Source organism: Propithecus coquereli, unplaced genomic scaffold, assembly GCF_000956105.1.
Source record: "Propithecus coquereli isolate 6110/MARCELLA unplaced genomic scaffold, Pcoq_1.0 Scaffold20, whole genome shotgun sequence".
NCBI lineage: Eukaryota > Metazoa > Chordata > Mammalia > Primates > Indriidae > Propithecus > Propithecus coquereli.
In genome coordinates, this window is record NW_012144967.1 from 6,764,559 (window position 1) to 6,776,694 (window position 12,136).

Genomic DNA, 12,136 nt, shown 5'->3' on the forward strand with positions numbered 1-12,136 from the left:
GTTCCCAGGAAAAAAAAATGTTCCCAGTATTACTACTAAATGGAAAATGTTACCAAAAAAGGAATCTGGCTACATAACGCAAGTGAAAAAGAAGATAAACTATTATACTGAGCTTACCGTTCAAGAGGGAGACCAAACTTCTTATAAGCCTTGATGAACCTGAGAATAGGATCAACAAAATACATTTAAAAACAGAGACTTTAGTTATGTTAATGCCAACATATCCTGTGATGTTGGCACATTATTTACTAAAATGTCCAGTTTTTAACAAAAAAAACATGGGGGACACACACATATTAAAGTATGATGCATACACAGGGGGGAAAAAGCAGTTAATTGTCAAAAATAGACTGGGTCCAAAGCTTGCAACTACCACTAAATAAGTGTTGAATGTCTTTGAAACTAGTCAATTTAAAACAATATTCAAATTAAAGATCAACTTTATTCACAGTGACTGATCATAAAACTGTTTAGATACAATAGAGAAATGCGACTTAGCTCTAATATCCTTTTTAGAAGGTACAGGTTTATGGAGTTCAATATGTAATAAATGATTCAACCACAACTCTACTATGATAAAGCCCCAGTATAGTTCATTAGCCTATTCAGTCTACTACCGTTACTTTCAATTCCATATTACAATAGTTTTTATTATTTTCTGGTCAGTGATATGGCTGTAAGATTTTTAGGACTGTCTCAAATACTTTTTGGAATGAGGCAAAGTAAAATAAATAAATTCAATCTAGCCTTCTCCAAGTCTCTGACCTCAACCCTGCTATACTAAACCCTGCTATACTACTAACCTTGTTAGTCTGTCATCATCCCGTCCCCAGGCCTACAGGCTAACCACTAGCACTTTCACTAAAAACTAAGACTTCACAACACACCAAAGACATCACTGTAATATGCCAAATTACTATGATAATCTGATTATATAACAATGTAAGGAAAAATACTAAAAAAAAAAAATTGAAGTTCTCTGAGAAAATGTGGTAACAGAAGAAAACGGAGCTGAATATGACATTAGCTAAGAATATTAAAGGAATGGCATGCATATAAGGATTAGGAAAGTATTATCTATGAAAGTAAACCTGAAAATTATTCTTAACTCCACAGTTCTCCTTCTTGATATACCTGGAGATATTTTATGTCTAAACTATATGATGTTTGGGACTTATTTAAAACGAATACTGAGGGAGAGAAACACTTCCAGAATGGAGGATTAAGAAGTTGTGAAAATCTGCTCCTCCATAAAAGCAACAAGAACACTGGCAAAAACTGTCAAAATCAACTTTGTTGGAACTCTGGAAATTAACCAGAGGCTTGCACCATCTAAGAGGTATTTATTCAAGAAAATGGCTCAGTAAGAACAGCAAGCTTTCTGGAATTTTTAACTTGCTCTATCCCATCCTCTTCTCCCCAACTCCATGACAGCCTGAAAACCAACACCTTCGCTGTGCCAACTAGCAGCCCAGCATCTGCTGGAGGTGAAAGAACAGGTTTGGAGCTCCTCAAAATCTCTATCCCCAGAGAATGATTTGGCCTGGCTGACAGTACTCTGAGAGCTCCATTCTCAGGCTTGCCTTTATTTGACCCATCTCAGAACTCACTCTGTGTGAACAGCCTTGTCCACAATTCATTGGTGAAAAGCTATTAGATGCAAAGGTGGTTTAACATAACAGCAGCCTGAGGCAACATTACCAACTGAAGATAACAAAAGGCTGAACAAAACCTAAAAGGAAAAACTGGGGGAAAAGATGTCCATAGGGTTCTCTCTGACACACGTGCAGGTCTGTGTACACGCACAGGAAAGGTTTGAGAAGGTCCTAACCTCTCAATTCTGTTGAGGATCTGTGCAAGAAAGTTAAGGTAGAGTAGCATGCCTGCCAGAGCATTGAAACATGCCCCAACATACACACCAAGATCTGCAACAAACGCTGGCAGAATTACAGGCTCTGAGCATTTAAGAAAATTAAGGAAATCTCTGTCCAGTCATTAGCTGGTCATTAAGCTAAAGGAATAGAGACTGCAAATGACATGATGAAGAATACAGACTTCAAAGAACTTGTCCAGGAAAGTCACTGAACAAGCAAATAGCAACAACAGTAGCAAATACAACTAACTCCGGCTGGCAGGGGAAATCCAATTTCCAGAGTTGGCTCAAATGTCCAGTTTTCAACAAAAAATTATGAGATACACAACACAAAAAAGTAAGATGCCTATACATGGAAAAAAAGCACTTAATAGAAACTGTACCTGAGCAAGCCCAGAACCTAGGCTTATTAAGATATCTTAAAACTTTAATCAGCTATTATAGATACGTACAAGAACTACAGGAATCCATGCCTAAAGAATTAAAAAGAAAGTATGACAATGATATATCACCAATTAGAAAATATCAAGAGAAATAGAAATTTTAAAGAAGAGGCCAGGTGCAGTGGCTCACACCTGTAATCCCAGCACTTTGGGAGGCTGAGGTAGAAGGATCACTTGAGTCCAGGAATTCAAGATCAACCTCTGGAACAGAGTGAGACCCCGTCTCTTGAAAAAAAAAAAAGAGCCACATAGAAATTCTGGAGCTGAAAAGTGCAATAACCGAAATGAAAAATATCGCTAGAGCAGCTCAACAGCAGATATGAGTCAGCAGAAGAGAGAATTGGCAAACTTGAAGATAGACCAATTGACATTATCCAGCGCGAGAAACAGGAAAGAAAAAAAAAAAGACTTTCCTTTAAAAATGAAGAAGTTAAGACATTGCCGGATAAAGAAAAATAGAGAATTAATTGCTAGCAGACCTGCCCTAAAAGAAAATACTAAAAGAAAGTCCTTTGGGCAGATATGAAATGACATTAAACAATAACTGAAACCCACATAAAGAAATAAAAGCACCTGTAGGGTGTTAAGTAAATGTAAAGACAGCATATGTGCATTTTTGCTTGTTAACTCTCCTTCTCCTATCTATTTTAAAAAAGACAACTATATAAAGCATTAATTATAAAACTATATTGATAGACTTACAATGTGTAAAGATGTAATTTGTGTGATGACAACATAAGGTGGGGAATGAGCTATAATTTGAGCAAAGTGTTTATATACCATCGAAATTAAATTGGTATAAATACAAACTAAACTGTTCTAAGTTGTTACTTATAATGTCCATGGCAACCATTAAGAAAATAACTTAAAAAAAATAGTAAAAAAAGCAACAAGGTAATTAAAATGGTATACTAACATACTTATATAACACAAAAGAAAGCAGTAATGGGGAAATAAAGAACAAAAGACATATGACATATAGAAAAAACAGCAAAATGCAGATATAAATTCTACTTTATTTATAACTGCATTAAATGTAAATGATTAAAGACTCCAACCAAGAGGAAGAGTTTGATAGAAAAAATTTTTTAAAAAGATCCAACACACAAGTTAGATTCAAAGACACAAATAGGTTGAAATAAAAAGATGAAAAGAGATAACATCTTTATTTCAAATATCCAAGAGAGCCAGAGTGGCTATACTAAATAACAGACTAAAAAATAGACTTTAAGACAAAAATTGTTACTAGAGACAGACATTTCATAACGATAAAAAGGACAATCCATCTAGAAGACCCATCAATTGTAAAAATATATACACCCAACAGAGTCCCAAAACACGAGAAGCAAAAACTGACAGAATTGAAGGAATTAATAGACAATACAACAATAACAGAGACTTAAATACCCCATTTTTCAATAAAGGATAGAAAGAGACAGAAAATCAAGAAATGAAAGGACATCAACAACATGAAACCAAATATACCTAACAAATACCGATATAGAAGATTCTACCCAACAGCAGAAAACATACTCTTCTCAAAGTAATATGGGGGTAGGGAGCAAGAGGAGGTAGGGCATACATACAAGATTGACTACAAAATGCAGAATTGTTGAGATAATAAGTACAAGAGTGGGGATTGCATAGTCTGTTATGTCAGTATTTGGATATATTTACATTTTTCCATAACAAATTAAACAAAGAAAGAAGAAAACAGATGTAACGTTTAGGTGAAAACAAAGACCTCACAGTTTCAAATATATTGACCTTAAAGGACTATTTAATATAATACGCATTGGGCCTTAAAGCTAACTATATTCGTACTTCGTATTTTCTTTAGCCTTAAAAAAAAAAATGACATGGAAACTGGAAAAAAATAATTTGGATGCAGCAATTTCAGATCCTTTTTCTTGGAGGGCAGATATTAATAAATGTGTAAGAAGTATTCACATAAAAGATGTCTGAAATTGATTTTAAGTGGGGGGGAAAAAGCAAGCTGTTGAACAATAAACCAAACTAAACCATCTAAACCAACTGAACCAAACTAAACCATCACCAAACTGATGCCAGCACTAACACTGATGGCCTGGGATTTGGAGCGGGGGTGACAGGGAGGGAAGAGGTAGTGAGGGCAGCCTGATTTGTACCCTTTTTAATTTTGATATTTATATCATTTCTTTTATACACAAATACACAGGTCTGCATATATGTATGTCGACTGTCTCCCCAGGGCTGAAGTTTCTTTGTAAAAATGTTCTGAATAACCAGAGAACAGGAGGGAAACAAAAACAGATGAGCAATAAGCAAAAAAGATCTTAACTGAGGAGAACCTAGGCGAAGGAAGAATCATCCTGAAGATCTGGGGCATTTCTCAGCTTCTCTTGCTTTTTTCGTAGGTATGAGCTTCTGCCTACCCTGTCATAAATGTCAGGGATCCAATCACCCAAGACTTGCAACATGCCCTTCCAAACACGCTCCAGCCAGAGCAGGGCCTCCACCAACCTTCGGATCTCCGCGTCAGTAAACCCCTCCACAAGGTCCTTCCGCACGCTTCTGGGGCGCCCTCTGCGCTTTGGCTTCTTGTCATCATCAGAGTCATCTGTCTCACTCTCAGAAGCAGAGGATCTCTGGGCCTGCCTCTTAGACTCAGTATCAGAGTCACTGTCATTTGTCTGAGCCTGAAAAAAGATTGAGGCAAAGTCACACTGTGCCAAGTGCCAGGTTCAAGTGGGGAAAGGACTAAGACCACCCCATCTTAATTCTTTAGTACTCAGAACTTCCCATCATATCAGACACGTCAATTTTCCTCTAACAAGTAAGGAGAAAGAGGGTATGGAATGAAGAACCTGGTTAGGTTAGTCACACTTTCAGAGACATTGTAATGTCACGATTAAGTGAACTGGATTAAAAATATTTGGGTATTTCTGTACTATTCAATATAAATAATATTCAATACAAAGCAGGTTCATGTTTGCTCCCTTGAGCAAATAACTTTACCTCTTTGTGCCTCTGTTTTCTCATTTATAAAATGGAGACAATAGTACCACAGGGTTTTTATGAGGACTAAACGATCAACAAGCGTAAAAGCATTTAGAACTAAGCCTGGCACATTGCAAGTGCTTGATAAATGGTAGCTAGTATTTCCTAATATTGACCAACCATGATCTTGGACAAATCTATTTAATTTCCAACAAAAATGTATAATAAAACTTGTTCTACCAACTTCACTATTGTTCCAAAAATCAAATTAGACAGTGCCTGTGATGGTGCTTTGTAGGCTATGAAGCTGGTATATGTTCCCTGTTTACAGTTATAGAATCCTTAGTAAGTATTTATACTACGTGCTGTGAACATTTAAGGACAAAAAAGGAACTAGTGTTGGCACGCGCCTGTAATTCCAGCTACTCGGGAGGCTGAGGCCAAAGGATTGCTTGGGCCCTGGAGTTTGAGGCCAGCTTGGGGAACACAGTAAGATCCCCATCAATTAAAAAAAAAAAATCAGACAAAAAGAGATTTGACTCTCTGAAAATTGAAGGCAGTGAAAATTAGAACCAAAGCAAATTGTTAGGATTACCGTTCCTAGTTTCAAAGAAAAAATGGAAACTTATTTCAAACTCAGATCCTATTCAGCCATTTCACAAAGAGCCCGTTTGCGAAGACCAAATCAAATGTCTCTGCTAGGTTTCCTGCAATATAATGATCTGGAGGCTGTGTCAGGACAACAATGCAAGTACTTCTTCTTGAATAATGAGCACTTCTGTAGCCTTTACAGCATAAGAAGTACTTTTATACCTTTTATCCCACTTAATCACCTTTTTAGTGGAACTCCGAATTCGAGGCAGCATATAAATTTCTTCTAGCTCCTTCTGCCGCTCCTCCTCCTCTACCTTTTTCCTTTGCTCCTCTGGAATGATCTCATCCCAGTCCTTGTGAGGACGCTCTTCAAGCTCTTCTTCATCTTCCATTGTTGCAAAGTTGGCAACCTTAAAACAAATGGACAACCACTGTCTGATGGACAGTTCCCCATTTCCAAACACCATCTGCTAAAACACCAATTTAGCCAATGTTTTTAATCTAAGCAAGACACTGTGAATGGGATTCCTGTGATATTACATAATCAAATAATCAATTATCTACTAATTTCTCCTTCATCCCTACTCACCCAAAGCAATTTGCCAAACCCTCAAGTTTATCAGAAATTTTAATGGAAAGCAGGGAAACAGACACAAAGATATAGACTTTTATATGTTTTATCAAAAAAGTTATCATTAAATCATAAACATTTTCTAATATAAAAATAATTGGAAATTTTAGATTTATTTAGATTATAAAATGCTGAAAACCTATTAACAATCCATGATGAACTTACAGTTCCATAAATTGCTACTGAACTGAGTTCACTTGAAACAATGTATAACTCAAAGCAGTCATTATCATCTAAACTAATTGCCTTAATCATTTTTGCCAAAAAATATAAAAGTTAAAAATATGTAAATATTTCAAAAGCTCAAACGTGCACTTTAGCCTTAGGAATGAAAATGAAGGCCAGAGCCTATGGATGCTGTGGCTCACGCCTGTAATCCTAGCACTCTGAAAGGCCGAGGCAGGAGGATGGCTTGAGCTCAGGAGTCCAAGACCAACCTGAGCAAGAGTCAGACCCCATCTCTACCAAAAATATAAAAATTAACTGGGCGTGGTGGTGTGTGCTGGTAGTCCCAGCTACTCAGGAGGCTGAGGCAGGAGGATCGCTTGAGCCCGGGAGTTTGAGGATGCTGTGAGCTAGGCTGATGCCACAGCACTCTACTCAGGGCAACAGAGTGAGACTCTGTCTCAAAAAAAAAAACAAACTTCCAGCAGTGACCTCCTTCCCACGAGAACGTGCCTCTCGCAAAGGATCTCCTTCATCCCTCTCTAGCAGAGAAGAGGAAACACAGGGCTCTGAGCCTGGTGCAGAGCCCCAATTCCTACTTCAAGGATGCGAAATGTCTAAGATGCTATAAAACCACCACAGTGTTTAGCCCGGCACAAACGGTTGTTCTGTGTGTTGGTTGCTCTACTGTCCTCTGCCAGCCTACAGGAGGAAAAGCAAGGTTTAGAGAAGGATGTTCCTTCAGAAGGGAGCAGCACTAAAAGTGCTCTGTTTCAACGAATGGGAAACCATCCCAATAAACACATTTTGGGTTAAAAAAAGAAAGAAAATGAAAACATAAAATGGAAAAAATTTAAACAAACTTGGAAGAATATTCTATTTACTTCCTATCAAATATTATTTCATATCTGATATTACTTGTACTAAAACTGTATGTATCCCAGAAAGAAAACCATCTAAGTGTATGCATTTCAAAGAACCAAACTATGGCTAGACAGAAACATCCACCAGCTCAGGACAGCCTCCGGCAGAGGCAGGCAGGCCCCAGCCCGGCTCCGCATTCTCACTGTTCTTTCTCTCCCAGCCTTCGAGACTGTAATAAAGTACAAACGAGCTTTTGGAGGTTTCATTCCTCAAAGTCATTTGGAGCTGATAGTGAAGTCAAGTCAGAATCTTATCATTTTTGGCCAAAATTAACTCTTTACCTTACAAAAGGATATTAAGATCTTTACAATTAGATTTTTTTAAATTCCAAGACAAAACAAGAGGAATAATTTTTGAAATTGTTCAAAAATGAATCATCTGACCAATCTCTCAAATTAAGGACTATGGGCAATTACTTTAGATCTGACTTTTAAAACAGCTAGATGAAAATGATAAAAATTGATGTAAATGTGCATATATGTTAGTGGTTCATGCAGTTGGGAATTTTAACTTTTCCAAAGATGGCACAGTGATTAGGGCTAAAGGCCAGACCGCCTACCCAGGATGTAATCACAGCTCCACCTATGTGTGATTTTAACAAATTTACTTAACCTCTCTGTGCCTGTTTCCTTATCTGTAAATGAAGATAATATTTCATCACAGGCTTATTATAAGTATTTTAAATGAGTCAATATATATAAAGCACTTAAAACAGTGCTTGAAACATCGTAAGATTTATACAAGTGTTGGTTATTATTTCTGAAGAAAATGGTAATCTTGTATCTCAAAAAGTGTTTGCTGTGTTTCCAGTATGTTAAATGGGGGTTAAAAAGAAAAAAAGGATTATCAGGGGAAAAATAACGTTGATTGAGTTGAAGCACTCTACAAATAGTGAGCCCCTGAGATAAGCAAACTCCTACTGTTAAATCATATCATTTGACCAGGTACTGAAACATAATGGCCAAAAAGGCTTTAGGAAAATAAAAGCAACCAGTAATGTGATGACCACTTTTGAATAATCTGTAATATGTAGAAATTTCTAAACTTAAATAATCATATAATATTCTGACCAAGATATCATAATGAAGATTATATGTTTAAAGAGGGAACAGTAGTCACAGAGGTGAAATCCATTTGAAACAGTGCAATCAACTGACTCTTTATGTCCCCTCAAAATTCATGTGATGAAATCCTAACTCCCAATGTAACGTATTAGGAGGTGGTGATGACTCTGAGAGGTAATTAGGTCAAGAGGGTAGAGCCCTCATGATGGGATTAGTGCCCTTACAAAATGGACCCCCAGAGAGCTCTCTAGCCTCACTCTCTACCATGTGAGGATACAGGAAGTCAGTAGTTTGCAACCCAAAAACAAGCCCTCACCAGAACTCAACCATATGCGCACCCTGATTTCGGAAATCAAGGCTCTAGAATTGTGAGAAATAAATTTCTGTTGTTTATAAACCACCAGGTCTACGGTACTTTGTTGTAGCAGCCCAAACGGACTACAACAAACACTAATAATTCACGTTCATCCTTTTCCACCCTATCCTTTCTATCCTGAGACACATTAACTCTGATCCTAGAACTCTATGACCCACTCAACACTTTTCCTTGTTCTTCCACTGAAACAACTTCCACTTATAGCCAGCTTTGCAGCTCATCACACAATATTGCTTCCTTCCAAGAAATTCACCCAATTTCCCCTCAGTCGTAACCATCAGTCTAATTACCAGATTTCTCTTGCTTCTCTTAACTGCATGGAATCAACCCACAGTCAATCCTTTCACTCATGTTCTCACGTCAATCTTGGAAACCTTTGCCAGTATGACTTTCCTGCGCCTCCCAAGCCAATCCCCCACCTTGGGATTGCCAACTGATCCAATTTCTCTGACCTCAAGTATTCCTGGAAAAAGTCATATGACCCTGTCGACTGGCTCCACGGCAAAGCCCCATCATCTAAATTCAGGTGACTCCCTATCAAGTTCCTCCCCACAACTCCCTGCTCCATCTTTTCCACTTCTCAGCAAACACCTCATTTACTTTACTGCAAAGTAAGGTTATACTATATAAATTAAACTCCCACATCTTCTCTCTCCTAAAGTATACTTGTCCTTCTTCTTTCCAATGCCAAATCCTCCACCTGTGCTTTTGACTGGATCTCTTCCAGTCTCCTCTGGGGCAATGTGCCAACAAATCGTCTTCTTTCCTTAGAACCTTCAATAGCTCCCTATTCTCAAGTTCTCTCCTCAACTTAGAAATATGGCAACATCATTCGAAAACCTTGCCTTGCGTGACCCTTCTAATCATGTAACTTCCCTTCCCTGCACTCTTTCACTCAGCTTTTTAATAACATCTACACTCAATGCTGCCACCTATCCATCTGGTGCCCAGCTTCTGCGTTCAGTCCTCATCTCATCTATCTCTTCTCATACATTTCCTGTTCTATCAGACACCAGTACCAGTGACCACCCCTTTCTCTCCCTTTACCAAAAAAAAATAATCATCAAGTCATCAAGAACCTTCTAATGGTCACCAATGGTTTTCATACCTTTGACCACTCTTGGGCATCTGACTCTGGTCATGTCTCCCACAGCCCTCCACAGTCCTGGTTCTCCACCTAGCCCGCACATTCTCAGTCCTCTTCACTGACTTCTCTTCCTCTACACAGGACAGCCCACTTCGGCGGTTACCTTCATGGTGAGGACTGCGGAATCTACTTTCACAACATACTTATAACTCAGAGAATGATATTGAGGACATGAGCCAATTCACGTAAAGGAAAAGCACAGTGCCTAGCACAAAGAAAGTGCTCGCAGACACTAGTGAGCACTAGTTAATGAATCAATGCGGAGAACTCTCTGCCGCAAAGATCTGCATACCTTAAACTGTGACAGAAGCTCATCTGTTGCACTTGTTGACACTTCATTCTCTCTGGTTTCAGCCAAGCGCAAAATTTCATCTATATCCATTTCCTGAAAGAACAAAAGCAATATAAATATAATAAAAATAGTGACCAGCATTTACTGAAAATGTTTCATGCAAACAAACCAACTCTCCTTTCTAATATTCCATTTGCTTTTATAGTCTAACATTTCAAACTATTATTTATACAAATAATGAGGTGACACTTCAGAAAATAAAAGAAATAAAAATAAGCAGGGTGGGGAGAGTACCCAAAGGCAGAATCTTCAAATTCTTTATTCATTCTTTCCTATTCAATTTAGTAAGAGCTTTGAGCTTCGTAAGAAAAAAAAACTATGTTCTTCAAGTCATTACTTCTTTATAAAAGCCTCTAACACAGACTCACAATCTTCTTCCAGAAAAATTTAGACACTTACAGATGATACTTCTTAAAAATTTTCTGTTTTCTCATTGTTAATTACCTGAGGTTCTGACTCCTCCCCTTCAAGTTCTTTGAAGAGATCCTCTGCTCCAAATTTCAAAATAGCTGTCAGCTCTTCTTTATTAAAAGGATTTGAGCTGTAGACGTAAAATGTAGTTGTAATCTCTTAGGAATGTCAATCTCTAAGAAGTTCTACTTCAAAATAACTATCTTTTAGAAAGGGGTAAAATAACTGGTGAGAATATAAATTCTGCCTCAAGAAAATTCTCACTGCTAAAAAGTCACAGGCGATGACACTGTGCTGGGCTGACACCCAATACACACAGCTCCACTGCTGCAGCTGTGTCACGTCATGCAGCCAAAAGCAAGGGCGAAGGAGAGGGAAAGAACGAAGGAGAGGGTGAAGCAAAGAATTGATGGGCAGTGAAAGAAGAAACAGAGAAAGCAAACTAAAATAAAAACGCCATCCTTCTTGTGGTCACGGCCTGGCTGATTCCAGGTAAGGAATGGATTAATGTCTGTGGTAGATAGTGCTATTTACAAGAATGAATTATATCAAATGCTGATGTAAAATCGATTTGATTCTGCCTACCTCCCCAATCTTTTTGGCACTTACTTGGACCTTCCCGAGTTATTTTCCAGGACCGTCCGGCCAGTGGTGTCCATGCGTTGAATCACCAGATGGTCCAATACCATCTTCTTTTTGGCCCGTTCGATGATCTCCTCCTCCACAGTCCCCTTTGTAACTAAGCGGTAAATATTTACCTGTAGGAAAAGGAAATCTTATGCTTATGTCTGATCCACAAAAAAAGAAAAGAAAGAAAAAAAGAAAGAAAGAAAAAGGCTACCTCTGTCAAAAACCAAGAGGAGAAAAGAAAAAAAAACGTTTGTTCTCTATTACCATAAATGACTATAAGCTATCCATCCAAGTGGGCAGCTTAAATAGACATAATATTTTCAGTATCTGAGGCAGGTTACATTCTTAAATAAAACTGCCTTTAAAGTTCTGTTAATGTGGCCTGTTTAATGATAAAAAGCTTGCTAAAAAACAATCAGTTTCACTGACGGAAAATTTCACAAAAACAGAATCTTCAGCCAAGTATGAAATTTATGGGGGGAGAGGGAGGGGGAGGGTAAGGGCAACACACATAACCTAAACATCTGTACCCACATAATATGCTGAA

At 37.9% G+C, this 12,136-nt stretch overlaps 2 protein-coding genes across 5 annotated transcripts in view; one reads left to right on the plus strand and one right to left on the minus strand.

Moving 5' to 3' along the window:
• CHD2 (chromodomain helicase DNA binding protein 2) overlaps positions 1–12,136 on the minus strand; it is a 115,638-nt gene that overhangs the window by 34,704 nt on the left and 68,798 nt on the right. For all 4 annotated transcript variants that reach the window (XR_001137471.1, XM_012643753.1, XM_012643751.1 and 1 more), the window contains 6 exons: positions 11,569–11,717; positions 10,993–11,089; positions 10,489–10,581; positions 6,129–6,299; positions 4,819–4,994; positions 118–159 (listed from right to left, as the gene is read on the minus strand). Coding sequence is in view for 3 of the 4 variants with exons in the window: in XM_012643753.1 (XP_012499207.1) it covers positions 118–159; positions 4,819–4,994; positions 6,129–6,299; positions 10,489–10,581; positions 10,993–11,089; positions 11,569–11,717 (728 nt within the window). In the remaining variant the exon portion in view is untranslated. The remainder of the gene's footprint in view (positions 1–117; positions 160–4,818; positions 4,995–6,128; positions 6,300–10,488; positions 10,582–10,992; positions 11,090–11,568; positions 11,718–12,136) is intronic.
• Positions 6,875–7,446, plus strand: LOC105809809 (40S ribosomal protein S27-like). Its single transcript, XM_012643666.1, has 2 exons — positions 6,875–6,892; positions 7,192–7,446. Exons 1-2 carry the CDS (start codon positions 6,875–6,877, stop codon positions 7,444–7,446), a joined length of 273 nt encoding a protein of 90 aa, XP_012499120.1.